Source organism: Molothrus ater, chromosome 6 (assembly GCF_012460135.2).
Source record: "Molothrus ater isolate BHLD 08-10-18 breed brown headed cowbird chromosome 6, BPBGC_Mater_1.1, whole genome shotgun sequence".
Classification (NCBI taxonomy): Eukaryota; Metazoa; Chordata; class Aves; order Passeriformes; family Icteridae; genus Molothrus; species Molothrus ater.
In genome coordinates, this window is record NC_050483.2 from 19,443,917 (window position 1) to 19,461,468 (window position 17,552).

The following is a 17,552-nucleotide window of genomic DNA, read 5'->3' on the forward strand; positions in this document are numbered from 1 at the left end:
CGGCCTCTTCTCCCAGCCAGCCAGTAACAGGATGAGAGGACATAGTCTTAAACTGAGTCAGGAGAGGTTTAGGTTGGATAGTAGGAGGAATTTCCTCACAGAAAGGGTGATTAGATATTGAAATGAACTGCTTGGGGAGGTGCTGGAGTTACTGTCCCCGGAAGTGTTTAAGAAAAGACTGTACATGGCACTCAGTGCCAAGGTCTAGTTGACAAGGTGGTGTTTGGTCATAAATTGGAGTTGATGATCTCAGAAGTGATTCTGACTGGCTATGGAAATACCTTGTCTTCTAGTTAGGGAATGAAGTTTAGAGGAGCATGCATCAGAAGATGTAAGGGGAGGCTTTTTGAAAGCAATATACCCCTTGGTCGTTGCAGAAGTGTTGAGCGAGCCCGTATGCCCCTGCATGTCCGCAGGGGTGCAGCTCCGACCCAAACTCTTCCAGGTGTAACTAAGGGTTCCCGTCCGCCGCTGCACGGCAAGCGCAGACTTTGTTGTAAGACACGCCAATGCCACCGCAACCCGGCCGTCAAAGCTGGCCGGGGGGGTCTGATGGGTAGCAGAGGTGAGGAAGATGAGGCGGCCCTTCAGCCGTGCGGGCCGGGCGGCGGCAGCCGCGGGTGGGCACGGCCGCCCAGCGGGGCGGGGCGGCGGCGGCGGTGCCACCCCCGGGCCCTCCCCCGGGCCGGCCCCCGCACCGCCGCTCCCCGCCGCAGGCTCATTCGGGCCGGACTGGCGGAGCAGCCCCGAAGTTTGCGGGGCGGCCGGCGCGGGGCCATGTGGCTGCTGTGGCTGCTGCTGGGCTCGGCGGGTGAGTGCGGGCGGGGGCGGTGCCCCGGGGCGCTGCCCGGCAGCGAGGGGGCGGCTCCGCTCGGCGGGGGAGGGCGCCGGGGCCTCCTCGCCACCCCCGCCTCCCGGGGCGGCTCGTGGCGGGCCGGGGGCGCCGCCGGCCGTCCCTCACCGGGCTGCTCTCGCCGCGCTCCCCTCCCTTTCCGGCCGGGCCGGGATGCCCACGGCGCGGGTGCGGCGTGTGCGTTTCGGCCCCTCCGCTCCTCGGGGCGTGCTCGGGGTGGTCCCGGCCCCAGCGGGGGTGAGCGGGGCTGGCGTGGGGCGAGGCGCATGGAGCGGGGCGCATGGAGCGGGCAGCGGGGCCGAACCGGGCGTCGAAGTCTCCGCCGGGCCGAAGGGTCGCGGCTCCGCTGGTACATCCCAGGGCGGGCCCCCCTTCTCCTTTGCGAGGCCGCCTCGGGGCCCGGGAGGCCGTGGCCGGTGCGGGCGACCCTGTGGCGGTGGGCCCTTGGCGGGATACGGCCAAGTGAAGCGCTCGGGTCCTGCCTGGCTTTGCTTGGGGTGCGGAAAGGGGGTTTCATACTTATTGCTCATATTCGCCTATATAGAAACTCTTTCTCCCCGCCACGGTCGGCATATGCCTGTCAAAATTGGCGAGTTGGTGATGTTTTGTGCAGCTTTGCTGCAGGTGTGAATTATTTCTGCAACATGATCTTAGCGGGCACTTTTCCAGACAGTGTAAGTAGCCTGGCTGCATGCTGCTGTGTCTGTTTCCGAATCACGCCTTGGCGATGAAGTGATGACACACAGTGTGTAAAACTCAGATTATCAAGCTCAAATTATTTTCTTTTCTTGTCTTTTAAGAGTATTTGTTGTCATGAAGAACTCATAAGTTTCACAGCTTCTATGGTAAAAGTTCGAGTTTGGTGTAGACGAGTAGGAAGGAGAAGAGTTACAGGACTTGCACTGTTTTGAAATTAGACAACTGCAAACTTTGACTGTGACATTCGTAAGTCTTTGGAGGTTTAGGTGTCTTTGCAAAACTATTTCCGCCGTTCCATTTTTGGAAGACTTCAGATGAAGCTCAACTTTGTTTACCTGGATTGTGTTGCCTTCTTCCTTATTAATTTCCATTCTACTACTGCCAAAATTCCATCTAATTATTCACAGCAAGTTATATGTTTCCATGTGTTGAATATATTTTCTTGTAATACCACCCTTATATTAACACGGAGGGATCCCATCTACAAGATAGTGATCTTTGCATCTGAAGGTTTCCCAGCCACCCACACCCCATATTCCTGCTCCGCCTTGGCTTGGGGGCAGTGACAAAGACCTGTTTCTTGTGTGGAAGTTGGTACTTCAGCTTTTTGACTACTGGCTGTGGTTCTTGCACAACATTCTTGCAGTTACTTAACCAGAGACTCTGGCTTACTTTGGGGCAGATTCAAAGAAATTTCTGAAACTTCTTTTTTCATGTGTTCTGTTTTTCTTTTGAAAAATAAAGTAGGGGGTCTTCAGGGATTTGTTTTTTAGATGTTGCTTCCTCTGTATATTTTGGCACCTCTGCAAGCTTCCCACAGGGAGCATAAGTTTGTCTTTGCCTGGCCTTCACTCTGGTTTGAATTTTACTTCTGGTAACTCCTGATATAAAATATAAATACTTCTTTTCCTATTGAATCTTTTTTGGGTACAGATGGGAAACCTTGCAACCCTAGGGATGAATTTCAGCTAACAGAAGATAAACAGAGTATAGTGTCCCTGTCTAAACAGTTGTTCTGCTAGCGTGCAAGTGTGCAGAAGTAACTGTTGACTTGCGTTGGCAGTGAACCTTTGCAAGGCAAAGTTGATCTTTTATTTTTGTCTTTATTCATAATATTGTAGTTGTATCAAATAGTGCTTTTCATCCTGAAAGAGCCTATCTGCATGGGAAAGGTTTTACTTTGTTATGATATTTGAGTTTGAACTTACACCAGGCTGTTAATTTCAGTAGGTAACTAACTGGTAATTGATCAGAAAGAGACTATGGAGCTGAAGTTTCAGCCTCTGTTCCCTGCACAGGAGCTTCCTGGTTACCTTCCTTTCTTCTTCTAGTCCCCATCTCATTTCAAGTCTCATCAAGCTCTTGGGCAGCTCACACACCATGCACCCAGTTTCTTTCATCTCTCGTGCTCTTGCCAGTATAAGCAGGTCAGGCTCAGCTCGGATCCCCTCCTGCTGCCCTGTACATGTCATAGTGTGACCCAGTTTCCAGCACTTTTCTTTGGCTCAGTGTCAGCCCAGGAGTTCCTGGATGTAGGTTAGGTCCTGCAAGGATTCCTGTTTCCAGCTCAGTCTGTAACAACATTATCAAGTTAAGTTAATACAGAAGAAGGTCTGTTAGTTAGAAAACAGACGTCTATGTTTATCTTCTACTGCTTGTATGAAGTAATGGAAGCTGATCTACACACAGTTACAGTGAGTTTTGGAAAGGATTGTTTCAGTGAATTGCAAGTACACTACAGCTGAAAAACCAATAAAATGTAAACAATCCCTAACAGAAAAATGAGTTCTGTAATCCTGACTGCCACTGTACTGTGTATCCAAGACATTTTTTTATTAAAAAAACCTAAATCCTACTGAACATGTTTTGAACATAGATTTATGTATTTTTTTTCTTCAACCTGTATATCATCCATTAAGAAGAGAAATGATGGCAGGAGTCACAAACATTCAGGTAAATTAACTGCTTTTACAAAGTGAGCAAAAAGGGACACTGTTTTTTCTGACAATTACAGACCTTTCTGTTTTAACTGAAGAAGGTTTTACAATGTTAGTCTTTGAATGGAGAATCAAAATGCAATGCACAGCTGGGATTTCTAAGTATCATCCCCAGGTGTCACAGTTCAATATAAGGGCCTTTCTGATACATTAGTCAAATATATAATGTAGATATTATGCCTCTTAAAATATACTCAGCTTGCTCTGTATTAAGGGGAAGCTTCTGTGTCTTATTCCCTCCAGTATTTTGGTCTAAGATTGTTAGAACCAGGGCCCATTCCACAGACAGCATAAACATGAAGGGCCACACGTGTGCTTTCATTACATTTTCCAACTTCACCTCAAAATCTTGCAAAAAAAACCAGAACATCCCTAAAATCAAGGAGGGGTAGGAGCTATTTGATGAGTCATGTTACCACATTAGTCTGCATTGTGTAATATCTGCGAACTTAAAACTTCCACATGGTGTTAAGGAGATAGCCATTATTTCCTTAACTGAGTCTTCATTTGCACTGACATTCAGAGGTATTGCTAATAGAATTACTTTGCTGAAAACCTTGTGTACTGCATGGCAGGAGTAATCAGCAGTGCTGAGTAGTGGTCTCCACTGTTAGATAAGCAGAGAGAAAAAAGCCACTCTCTACTTGAAGACTCATGTCTGTATTGTATATTCAGTAGGTCTGTTCTGTGTTTTTCAGGCAGTCCTCTTAAAAACTCTTAAACTGAGTCTAGTGCTTCATAACCAGTGTTTGTCTTTCTTGGTACATAAGCCAGTGAGCATGGGTAGCACATCAGTGTGGGAGGGATGGAGAAAGATTCCTGGAGTGGGTAAGTCAAGAAACTTCCAGCTTGGGACAGTAATAAACAACAAGCACTGGATATTTGCTGAGGATGTGAGTCTGCCAGTGGTCATAATGAGAGCAGCCAGGGGTACTCACTCCAATGCAAAGCTCCCCAGCCATGCTGAGGAGAATGTGGGATTTGTCACAGGAGCCTGTGCCCACACACGAGTTGTCTTGAATGAGTTTCTGGTTATTCAGTGTTTGATGTTTGAGGCTGTTGTCAGACTTTACTCTTGCAAGTACATTTTTTGTGCAGGGAGTGAAATAAGCAGAGGATGATTTGGGGGAGGTGTGTCCTTGGCTAGATTTAAACAGATTTCTCTTACTCACTGAATGTGGGGAGTTGCAGGGCCCAGGAGCTTCCAGCCATCCCATCTCGCCTGGCATAATTGCTGCAAAGAGTCTGCAGTTGCCAGGCTGAGAGGGAGGAAGCATGACTGCAATGTTGTACTCACATGTTGTGATAGGCAGTGGAGATTGTTACAAAGAAAATAGATAGTAAAATTGCACCTTTTGTACAAATGTGGAATAAATTGTTACAAGCATGCAGTCAGTCTGTAGTGCTTGATACACTGAGACCAGCAAGCTCCATACCTCTTTAGAGAAAAAAAAGTTTCTTGGTGATACTATAATGTTTTTATTGTGACAATAGGAACCTGCATCCTGCTTTCATTCTTATCCTGATTATCTACTGGGTGAGGAATAAAATGGCTCCCTTTGCTGTAAATCTGGTAGACTGTTACAGGGTTATGTTGATTTGTTGAGTAGCAGTGATTAATTTGAGCTGAGATTCAAGCATCTCTGTGTTTCAGGGCAATGTGGGAAGGCCTAATTAAAAATTAATTTGTCACCTGGAGAAAGAATTTGTTTTGGTTTTTGTTTGTGTTATTTATGTTTTTAAAATTTTAATTTATTTCTCCAAACTGGTACATTTTACCAGAGTAGTGTCTGTCATATATCCTGTTCTGTGGTTACTCTCTCTGTCCGTGTGAGCAGAAATGCAATAATGGAGTAGGCCTGAAAAATGTGTAGTGTGAGATCTGCTGTGATGGTAGCAGTGCTCTCCATTTCAGTGTCTTGTCTGTTGTAGAAGCTGATGAGTTTTATGAATTGCTAGAAAGCCTGGAAGGCTGTTCAGTTGTCCTGCTTGCTGCAGACTGGAGCTGTGGATATTCTACCTTTGGTACAAGGCACTCTGCGATAGCTATTTCAACTGACATTTTCAGGGTCTGAAAAGATTTGAAAACAGCTTCATTATCAGCTGGCAGGTTTCGAAGATGAGGAAGGAGAAACATCTTGGGTCTCAATAGTTGGGTTTTGGCATTTTTGTCTTTTCAAGTATTAAAATAACTCTTCTGTCCTGGCAGGACCTCATAATGGGCTATATCTAAGATGCAGAATGGAATATTTCAAGTGAAAACAGTTTTCATTATGTATTTTAAGGTAGCTCTCAAGTGAAACATAGAATGTCAGGTTGCCCTTTGCTTGAAATGTAAATAGATCATGGCTGGAGGTAATTGTATAGTCGGCCATTAGGATAATCAGTTTATCATACATTTATTGACTGCTATAGAATTTTTGAGGAGCAGCTCATGTATATTAAGAAACAAAAAAACCCAAACCAATAACAAAATTGAAAATAACAAACAGCTTAAGAAAAACTAGCAAACAAAACACCATGGCAGAAAGCATTTGTCTAAATTAGTTACCTCTGATAGTGAAACTTTTGATTTATATGATCAATGGGGTTTTGCATTTGCCAGGACTGTGTGTGTGTCCAGATTATTTGACATCTAGAAGCTTGTAAGCTGCGGTAACTTGATCAGATGTTTAGTTTCTTTCATGCAGCCTCTTGTGCTAGTGAAACTGTCAGACTAAAAGGGCATTTTAGGCCAACCTCACCTTGCATGCAGTGTTGTCTATCAGGACAGAAAAATCCTTTTAGGAGAGAAGATGGTGTAATAGTAGCTGGCTTGGTGTGTGGGTGTGTTTTAACTTGCACATGGGAAATGCTGAGGCAGTGAAATTTCTAAATGGAGCCGTTGGTGTCTTGTTCTTGTTGCTTATACAGATCCCCACTTACCCACTTCTTGGTTGTAAAGGAACTTGTGGAATCACATATTTATTTTAGTTGCAGCTTATACAAATGTGTATTCTTTGGAAGTTGGAGAGAAATAATAGATAGCTCCTGTTAGTGTGAGAAATGTGTTGAAGGACTGGGGAATCATATGGGTGGATAATCAGAAGGCTCCAGATGAACAAAATGAAAATGGAAGCAATTTGGGGGATGGGGTGGAGTGGCTGCTGGTAATTTTTTCCTCTGTGTTTCTTAAGCCTTCTTCCAGCCATGGGCTGGACAGCTGTGAACTTGTCACAATTAAAACATATCAAGCAAAGCTGCTCTTTGTCAATGTGTAAATGGTTGAGTAAGTTTCTGTGTCACATGTCAGAGTGAACAGGGAGCTGAGGTAATGAATGGAAGGTGATGTGGCTGTGAAACTGCTAAAATATGGGATCATTTAGGATTGGGAGCTAATGAACTCCAAGGTCCTGATACTATGTCTTCTTAGCCAAAAGATTTCTAATTTAAAATGGCTTTGGTATCTCTCAAGTAGCCTGTGAGACTTAACTTATTAAAGATTGGAAAGTCTATAAGTTGAATATGGTTGAAATAAGCTGTTGTGTTATAAAATAGCCTGTTTCAATAGGGGCAAAAATATAATTTTTCAGGTTGTAGTGCTATTTTTATTCTTTAATAGAGATTCTGATTAGTTTTTTTCCTTTTAAATTAAATGAGAAAGCCCTAAGTACTGCACCTTTCTCTGGGTCTCTGGTGTTGCGTTGTTATCTTTCATCTGCTTAGACAGATTCTGGATGGCTCCTAGGGAATGTGATCAGGAAGATTCCTGGTTCAAGATTCTCTTATTGAAAAATTTAGATGGAAATCACATGAGGTATCCTGTGTTGGTCTATTTTGAAACTGTTGGGTTTGTTGGATGAAAAGTTCGATTTTAGGTAACATTTTCCTGTGAGGCCCTATCTCTGTTTTCATAAAATGTAATAATGTTACTGCAGCAAGTAGGTTGTGGTTCCATTAAAAATTAAGATGTGAATTCTGGCTATTAAGTATTTGTGTTCAGATTCCATCATTCCTTGGAGTAATTTCTCTTGCTTTATGTATTTTAGATGAATTTATCACTTCAATTGTTAATGAGTCAGATGATGCTTATCGCTCCAGACAGAACACTATCGCCAGCCATGTGTATATGTGTCAACTGAAGAGTTGTATTCTTCTGGGCAAAGCTATTCACCATCTTACTGCTGCAGGATCTATATAGGGGGATAGAATATAAGAAAATAAAGGTAGTGTAGAAAGTAATCTTACCCCTAAGGGGTTGTAGCTGGGCCAATTAGCAAAGATTAGGAACAGGCCTGACTTTAACAGGCCACAGCTGTAACCAGTGAGAACAAGAGTGCTATAAAAGAGTGGGGTGGCTGGTTGAGAGGGGAACTGGAGTCAGTGGCTGCTTTGTGAAGAAGAAAGAGTCAGTGCTCTGAGGAGCTGCCCACGAGAAGCACCAAGAAGGTGTGAAACTTTTGTGATAAGAAGACAACAGTATGGAGCCCCTGCAATGAGATGACAACAGATCTATTCCAGGTTGTGTTACTAATCAGGGTATGACTTTGGGCAAGATTTAATTCTTTCCTCACTGTATTCCCTCCTCTTTTATTTGTCTAATTATTTTTTTTTTTGACACCAGCTTTCTTACCATCTTTCTCTGATGCTGTTAGTGCTACCCTAGTTTTAGTCAAGAGCTATGTGCCACAAATATCAGGCATATGTTTTTACAGTTCAAAATAGTGGGTTTGGCGTTTAAGAGATGTTCTGCTTTGCCTGGTACGGATTTGATGTGAGGTAAGTAGATTTTTCTTGATATGATAATTTTTAGTCAAATATTCCTGTTTTTTTCCCTTTCTTTTTTGTTGTTAGTGTAAAGGCATTAAGATTCCTCAAACATAGGAGTGTTAGGTGTACAAAGATGTGAAGCATGATAGAGACACACAAATTGATGTACTTATGAAAATCCATGTATTTGTCAAGTTGCACTTTCTCTCCCTTTTGTAAGGCAGGGCAGGAGCTGACAAGTTGAAGTACTGTTGCTTGTCTGGGGTGCTCTGCACAGGGAACCCGTGGTTCAGGACCATGTCAAACCTGCAAAATAGTGGCTGCTTGATGGGGAATGCAGTTACTGCTCACACATGGCTACAGAAGGGAATGCTTGAGCTTGCACTTTCAAGTTTCAAGGCTGCTAATTCAGTCTCAGGGCTGGTATTCTGCTGCTGTCTCCCAATGCAAGAAGTTATGTTAAGGGCTATTAAATGTTTCTGCTTCTCTTTGTATAAGCTTAGCTAAAATTCTGCAGCTAAAGATAGCCATTATTTCTCTGATTTTGAATCCCTTTCTTGTCAGATTCAAACTCCTTTCTTTTTCTTTCTTTGCCTGCATCCTTGATCTGTTGTTGTGAAGCTGCATGCTGATGACTTAGGCTTTACATGCTTCTTTTCATAGATGATTTGTGCCACTTCCTTCCTCCTCTCAGTATCCTTTCCTCTTTTTTTCCTTCGTGCCTCATGACCTCACCAAATTGTACCCATTGAAGCATAGAGCTAGCCATGGATTTCCTCATCATGCCTCTGTACTTAAAAAGAAAGAGGCTGTTATGTATACTTACTATATCTATGCCAAACTTGAAGGTAGGTATTGTCATTTTTCCATTGCCTCTATCTATTGCAGATGTTCTGCTTCACTCTACCACCAGTGCTGGGCTTGCTTTTCTTCTCCCTGTCCATTGCTTAGCTATGCTGTTTGCTAAGGCTCAGCTTTAGGCTGTGTAGGACTTTGCTGCTGTGTTTGAGAGGTGGAGTTTAGTAAGAGCAGACTACTTGGGACTTGGTCTTACTCAGTTTCTGGTACAATTTATAAGTGAATTGTGCATCTTAAGCAAATAAGCCATTTCTCAGGGATCATTTATGAAGACCAGGTAATGTTCACAACGCAAGACATGTTTTATAAATTGCTAAATCATTAGTGAATACATTGTTAAATATGTGTAGTCATAGACTAGTTAGAGAGTTAAATATGTAGAGTTGCTTCACCTGCCAAAGCACATCAGTTCTTCATAAACACATAATTGGTAGAGTCAGCATGTGTGACCTTCAAAGGAAACACACTGCAATCAATGAGTTTCAATGGCCAAATAAGTCCTGTTAGGCAGCCTCCTGCCAGTGACACAAGTTGCTGTTGTGGCTGTGTCCAAAACAGTGAAATCTTAAAAGCTGAGTGGAACTGCACACTCCTAAACTGAATATATGGTTATATGAAACCTGATGTGCATGGTTTTTGTCCTGAGGAGAATGGCTGTACACCAAAAGAGTTTGAGGCTCTGATGGTGATCTTGGATGGGTGATCTTGAAGATGCCAAACTGAATCTTCCATGATCTGATCCAACAGTAAGAAATGTCTTCTCAAGGCCTTGGCATCATGTAAAATCTGAACATCTTTGCTTGTTTGTGTAACTGGAAAGGCACAGTACAGATGCTGAGATCGAGATCTGCTCAGTCTGGTAGAAAGCAACCTGCGCTTGTGAAATCCTGGAGTCTGGAAGAACTTACTGCTCAATTACTTTTAAAAGACCAAGTCCTTAAACTAAGTAGGCATAATTCAGAATTGGCTAAGGAAGAACAGCAGTGGTGATTTGCTGGTTGTGGTGATTGCTGTCTTTCAAACTCAAAAAAGGCTTCTTTTTCCTTTCAGCAAGTTTTTAAAAGGTAAAAAGAAGGTGGAGAGGGAGGAAAACAATCCATATGGCTGATGTTCAGTACCTGCTTGTGAGTGAAATGAAAGCATAAATGGAGTTACAGGTAGAATTGTGAAAAAAAACAATCCAAAACACTGTGAACTTTTAAATGAGCAGATCATTCATTTTACTGTGTAACCAGGGTTCTAGGTGTTAAACTTGACATTAATTGAATCGAGTCCTGTTGGAATTCCGATTTATGTTCTCTAAGAAGTGTTTGGTAGCCGTGTCTTAAAAGGTGAGATCTACATACTCTTTTTAGGCATTTTCAGTCTTGTGAATATACTGGCTTTGAATATCAGCAAGTGTGGAGGGAAGAGAAAAGTGTACATCCCTGTAATATTTTTCAGCTTACACATTCTTAATCCAACCACAAGCATTTGTCCTCAGATGGAAGACTTCCCTCTGTTATCTGCAAGCAGTATTTAAATTTCACGAACCTATTCTTTTTATCTACTCTGAAAATGGAACTACCATGTGCAGTATACAAATTAAGAATCTACTTCTGTCCAAAGATCAAAGTGGTCTGTCTAGAACATTAGCAGAGTACTTGGAAGACAAAAAAGACATTGATAGTAGAGTTCCTAAGAGTATTTTTGAACAATAGGAGTTGGCAGTACCAGTTGTACCCTGAAAATCTTCCATGAGGAATGTGAGCTTCAAAATTGCAAGTTTGAAGTAGAGTGTTGTCAGATTTTTTTCCCTTATAGGGATTTCTGTCAGTTTCATGTTTTTTGAAATGTTTTTCATTGCAACCTTTCTTTTCAAAAAGAGAGTCCAGAATAGCAGTGACCTTATTTTGTACTTGAATTATATGTCCATTAAGGTTAAGAGCACAATAGCCATTTTTCTTCTTCAAGTTTTCATAAAATGAGAGACAAAATGTTTTTCAGTGTAATTTCCTATTTGCACCGCGATTTCAAGTGATTGAAATGCCTGCCCTTTTCAATAACTGAGGTATTAGACATTTCATGGAATACTCCTGATTCAGAGATCCTGCACGTAGGCTTTTTAGAGGTAGCATGTAAGAGTGTGTGTCTCTTAGTTGCATCAACAAAGTCCACCCAAAAGTGGTGGGTACTTGATAGCAAACTTGCTTGGTTTGCACAGCCCTACCTTTTCATCAGTCTCACGTTTTTCAATATAGTACAGAAAGGGTTTGCCATTCTTATGCAAAATTGTGCATATTAGTTACACAGGAAAGGCCCAGTGTCTCTTCCTGCTGTGGCTTTGGTAATGTTCAGGCTTTCAAAGCTAAGGGCTCTTTACTTATTAATGGTTTCTACATGAGATAGACTTCAGCGTCTAATCAGATTGAATATCCTTAAAATTGCTAATGGGATCCTTGAAAATCTGCCAATGGACTATATAGGTTTTCTGATGAATTGTTTTAATTGAGCTTTGCCTTGCTATTTGGTTAACAGTCTTCAGGGTAGCCTCAGGCTGCTTACTTTCCAATTTCCTTGTGTTATCTGTAGATAAATGTCCACCTCATTGGAGCTTAATGGCCAATTAGCTGAGTCAAATAAAATCTGGAAACACAAGAAACAGTGCTGATCATTGGCAGGATATTCATGTCCTAACTGAGGTTGAATCCAGAGTTGCTGACCTGCTGACTGCCACTGCTCCTTGTGAGTAGTCTCATGGGGAAACTGTTCGGCCATGGTTTAGCTATTTTTTCCCTGCAGTGTTGGTACTTTGTTTTCTCATCGGTAGTTGTAAAATTAGGCAGATTTCTATTGTGAGCAAACTTTCCAGTTGAAGAAGCAATCAGTGTAACTTCCTTTGGGCCTGTATCGAAGAGACCTCTGTAAGGCCCATTAGATCTGTTAAAATTAGGCCCACAATCCTGGACTCACCAAAGCCTTCCAAGACTGACTCCAGCCTTTGACTGAACACCGCCATGTTTACTAAACCGTAGCACTAAGTGTCGTGTCCAGTTGCTTCTTGAACACTTCCAGGGGTGGTGACTCTGCCATCTCCCTAGGCATCCCGTTCCAGTGCTCACCCTTTCAGTGAAAAAATTCTTCCTAATGTCCAACCTGAACCTCCCCTGGTGCAGCTTGAGGCTGTCTTCTTGTCCTGTTGCTGGTTGCCTGGGAGAAGAGGCCAAACCCCACCTGGCTACAACCTCTTTTTGGGCATTTGTAGAGAGTGATAAGGTCCCCCGAGCCTCCTTTTCTCTAGGCTGAACAACACCAGCTCCCTCAGGACCCATACTTCACCTTGTTGAGCCTCATACAGCTGGCTTTGGCACATTGATCCAGCCTGCCCAGCAGATCAGCACTCCTGCCCAACTTAGCACTGTCTGCAAACTGGCTGACAGGATGCTTGCTCCTGTCATTCAATTTAATACCTCATTAATAGAGGTATTAAACAGGACTGGACCCAACACTGAGCTCTGCGGAACACCACTTATGAGTGGCCACCATCTGGATGTACATTCCCCAGTGGACCTGGCTATCCAGCCAGTTTTTAAGCCAGTAAAGAGTGTGTGATTTAGACTTCTAAAATATCAGGTGGTTATCTCCATTTTGTAAAGGAAGCATGTCTGATATGGGATGTCTCAAAGGAACAGTGACATTGAGGAAATAGAATGATCTTTGCGCCTTTGCCAGTCTGGCCCTTGAAGATGGAATAAATTGAGTGTTTGCAAACACAAGCCTTCCAAGCTACTTTGCACATTCCTGTAAGAAAACTAACTTGGCACGGATTTAGTTCCTGTTCCAGCTTTGTTTGCTTTGGTTTAGAAGGACTATGTTGGCCTGTTGTGTTGGAAAAAATGTGTTACTGAAATGCTATAGTAAATGTTTTGGTTAGAGAACCGTTTGAGTGATCTCAACTGTCAAAATTAAACCCTAGGTGTAAGCAGCTATACCAAGAGCTAGTCATTGCATGTTTCCAGGGTGGAGTGATTTTTTGGATACTTTGAAACATACAGATTTATAATCTGTTTTCAAACAAGCTTCCCAAGTTGTTCCCTTTTCCCACTAATCTCATCCCAACATTAAACAAAGTAAAGAGTATGTGCAAAAGGAAAACAGAAATTGAACCATAGCAGGTGTTCTTGTTGGACCCGTAAGTGTAAATAAGAGGGCAGTTAATTTCTGTATCTAAAATGGTTTGAGTTTCTTAGGTCTAGGGGATCACTTATCTCTAGAGTTACTATGTGAACTGAGTCTAGTTGGTAGTTGAAGCTGCAATTTCCCAAACTCCTTCCTGCTTATCTGTTACAGAGTGGTTCTACCTATTTTAGTCAGAATCTGTGCATCCGCTGCGTTCCTGCATAACTCAAAGATTTTTGGCTATAAAAATATAAAAATGCCTGTTTACTGTTGAGGAGTAAATGGAGTTTGCAGACAACACCAGGCTGGGTGGGAATGTTGATCTACTGGAGGGTTGGAAGGCTCTGCAGAGGGATCTGGGTGGGCTGGATCAATGGGATGAAGCCAATTGTGTGGAAGTTCATCAAGGCAAGGTGCTGAGTCGTGAGGCACTTGGATCGCAGCAACCCCGTGCAATACTGTAGGCTTGGGGGAAAGATGTCCTGTGGAAAAGGAGCTGGCGAGGGCGCTGGTTGACAGCAGCTGAACGTGAGAAGGCCACTGGCATCCTGGCCTGAGTCAGTGTGGCTTGCAGGACCAGAGCCGTGATTGTCCCCTGTACTCTGCACAGGTGAGGCCACGCCTTGAATCCTGTGTTCAGGTTTGGGCCCCTCACTGCAAGAAAGACATTGAAGTAGTGGAATGAGTCCAGAGTAGGGCAATGGAGCTGGTGAAGGGTCTGGAGCACAAGTCTTGTGAGGAACAGCTGAAGGAGCTGGGGTTGTTTAACCTGCAGAAAAGGAGGCTTTTCTGGGGGGAAATCTTACTGCTCTCTACAACACCCTGAAAGAACATTGTAGTGAGCTGAGGTAGACAGAGTTACAAGCAATAAGACAAGAGGAAACAGCCTGAAGTTGTGCCAGGGCAAATTTATATTGGGAATAAGGAAAAAATTCTTCACTGAAGGGGTGATCAGGCATTGGAACAGATTGCCCAGCAAATGGTGAAATTGCAGTCCCTAGAAGTGTTCAAAAAACATGTAGACGTGGTCCTTAGAGATATGATGTGGTAGTGAACTTGTCAGTGCTGGGTTAATGCTTGGACTCAGTGATTATTGAGGCCTTTTCCTTCCTTAATGATTATATGATGCACAGATGGGCTTTAATATTAATAGTTTGCAATTTTTTATAATATTTCTTTAAAAACAGTTTATATATTTGGCAGACAACTGATCAGTATATATCTCCAGGTACTCATCTTCTCAGCATCCAAGCAGGGTGGAAACATAAATTATGGATGCTGGCAGTATTCCCATGGGATAGGAGAGCATTAGTAGTCATTAACAGATAAGGAAAACTGAAGCCAAGAAAAGCAGAATAATATGATCATGTAAGACATCTGTGGCAGGGCTGAACCCTATCTCTGGTCATCTAAAATTCCACACAGAAAGCTGCCCTTCCCTGAAAGACATCCTGTCTGCAAGGCTGGACTACATGGCGGGTACTGACATTCATCTTCCTCCTCCTGAAGCTTATGTCACCAGCATTCCTGTCAGAGACCTGACTACAAGTCAGCACACTCGCATGGGTGTAACCATTGTGGTGTTTGAAGGGATGTCATGGTGTTTCACACCAGCTGGATGATGTACGGCTGCTAATTTGTAAAGCTGCATCTGTGTCTGCCTCAGCTCTAGCAGCTGCTGTTGAGGGTGAAAGCTGTACAAGTGTGAGAGACTTACCTTTAAGTGCATGTAGACATTAGCCTGTCTGCTTGCTAAGTCTGATGAAAAATTGTGAAGGGGCAGGATAGATAATGTGCAGTGAATGCTCGTATCTTCCTTTGTCTGGTTTTTAATGATATAAATAGATAATGGCAACAGTTGGAAAGCTCAGTTGCGAAGTATGGTAGGAGTAGAGTGAGTTCTCTTTCCTAGATCACTTTTATGTGTTAGTGATAGGAAATGTTCCTGTATGGCATTACTGACAGCCTTGAGTGGCTGGCAAGAGTGTTTTAAATCTGAGACTGAATTCTTGGCTTTCTTCTGAGTTTCTAGTTGAATATATTTGCATTGGCAAAATTAGTTGGCTGACTTAAACACATGTTAAGCACAGACATAAAGTATCTTGAAATAGTAGAGCTTGAATACCTTCTTTGCTTTCTCAAGGGCGAATTCTGCCACTGAACATATGTTGTAGATCACATTTTAAAGTGGTTTTTCCCTGGCTCCAATATTGCTGTCCTTTATTTTGAGCAGCCTTTTTCTCCCCACCTCTGAAATGGTAGTAGGATGTGGTTACTGAAATTATTAAATTCTGTACCTGGAGCATTCACTGTGCCTCTCTGAAGCAGGAGTGTGTTACAAATCAAGGTAGTGTGTGACCATGTACAAACAGAACTGAGATAACGTGCTAGAGATAAGTGATCCTCGGCAAGGCGTAATGTCGCTGGAATTGTTTGCTGTCTGCCTGGCTTTGTGCCGTCTGCAAAATGGGGATGGCGCTTACCCACCTCAGTTTCTTTAGTTTCATAAATGCTAGTAAGTGCTCAGTTCCCCAAAGTGAGTGTCATCAATAATTCATTATCACTTAATTGCTGGAGCTGGTTTCCGATTGATTTGCTAAGTAAGACGCTAGGAAGTGGTAGTTGCCACTGCCAGTTCCGCTTCTCTGCTTTTCCCAATGTTTTATGAGGTTGTTGTGCACATGCCTTTTTCCTTCTCCTCCGTGAATGCTTTGCCCTTAAGCCCCAATAAAATTGTAGTAGCTTATGAGAAGAATGGAACAAACAGCATCAGGTGAGATGGTGGATTTCTTTTTGCATCAGCAAAGCAGCAGGTCCAGGAAGGGCTGAAACTCAGGCTAAACTTGGGAGGACTCAGCCCTGTGTGTGTGACACACTATCACTGTTTGTTACTTTTGCTTCTTTTCTTTTTTCAAGTAGGCTACTTCTAGACTGCTGTCTTTTCCTCTTGCTGATGCTCAAAGTGCTTGTCTCTTAGCTTGTGTGAGAAGGCTGTTTCAGTTGTCCCTTTTATATCCCTACTTTGAATCATATGAGTTATTTCTGATAGTTTTTCATTATAATCAGAATATGTAGGTTGGGAGTGGATAACAGTTGTACATGTTTTGCTTTCTTATGTGAGGAGTCATAGATAAGGATTTGGAGTTGTGCAGGTTCTCCTTCCAGTGTTTCCTGATGTCAAGAAGTTAGTGCCTCCAGTCTCCTAGGGTGGAGCATTGGCAGATTTCATTTTGGATGCTAGAGAGGGGAACTTTAAAATAGATGTCCTGAAAAATATGTGGTGCTTATTTTTATTAGCATAGGGTAGTCTCTGTTCTGTGTAAGATGTGAACTAAAATATAAATGAGGAAGCAGGGTAGTATCACGTTCTCTGATATGTAGAAATGAGAGATGGGGAAAAAGTATTAATTTATCTATATAGCTTATCCCCTGGGACACTGCAAGGGTTTTTCATCTACTTTCCTGGATGAAGGTCCAAAGATAAATAGCTGCAACTGGACTTTAATCATATGTTTTCTGATCACTTTCTTAAAATTTGGGACATTGCCTCACCTTGCAAAATCTGAACTGTTTAACACTTGTGCAGGGTTTGGCAGTGCCAAATGTTTTCAAACACTGTGTTGCATCCTAAAAAACAGTGCTCAGTCTGTTGGAGCATGTCTTTCATCCGAGTCTGGTTTGCCAAGGAGGCATTAAAGGGAAATATATGGTTTGTTTTTTGGGGTGGGTTTTTGGGTTTTTTGTATAAACATACATAGCTTCCAGATTGATTCAGTTCTATCTTAAACACGCATGAAGAATGATTTTGTTGCTATTTTTTTACATTCTTGAGAATTTGCATCACATTTCTTTAAAATAACCTCAATGGGTTTGTTTCAGTGCATTAACTTTTTGCCTTCAACTGCTGTGGGAATAAAAATGAATTGACATCTCAGTTCTCAGAGATGAAAGAATATCCTGGTTTGGAAGGAACCCACAAGGATCATCAAGTCCAAATATTGGCCCTGCACAGGACACCTCCTATGCCTGAGAGCATTGTTCAGATGCTTCTTGAACTCTGTGAGGCTTGGAACTGTGACCACTTCCCTGGGGAGCCTCTTCAAGTGCCCAAGCACCCTTTGTTGGTTTTGTTCTGATGTCTTTAAACTTCATTAAAGGGACTAGGCTAGAAAGAATATCAGTGTCAATCATCTGCTTTGTGTGATTCCTTAAAGACCTACTGCAGTCTTGCTTCAGTT

The 17,552-nt window shown here is 42.7% G+C and overlaps 1 protein-coding gene across 1 annotated transcript in view; it reads left to right on the forward strand.

The window, feature by feature from the left end:
- Positions 1-735: 735 nt before the first annotated feature.
- LDLRAD3 (low density lipoprotein receptor class A domain containing 3) overlaps positions 736-17,552 on the forward strand; it is a 107,996-nt gene continuing 91,179 nt past the window's right edge. Inside the window, exon 1 of the mRNA XM_036385050.2 lies at positions 736-811. Within this exon, the coding sequence (XP_036240943.2) occupies positions 778-811 (34 nt within the window). The 5' untranslated portion in view covers positions 736-777. The remainder of the gene's footprint in view (positions 812-17,552) is intronic.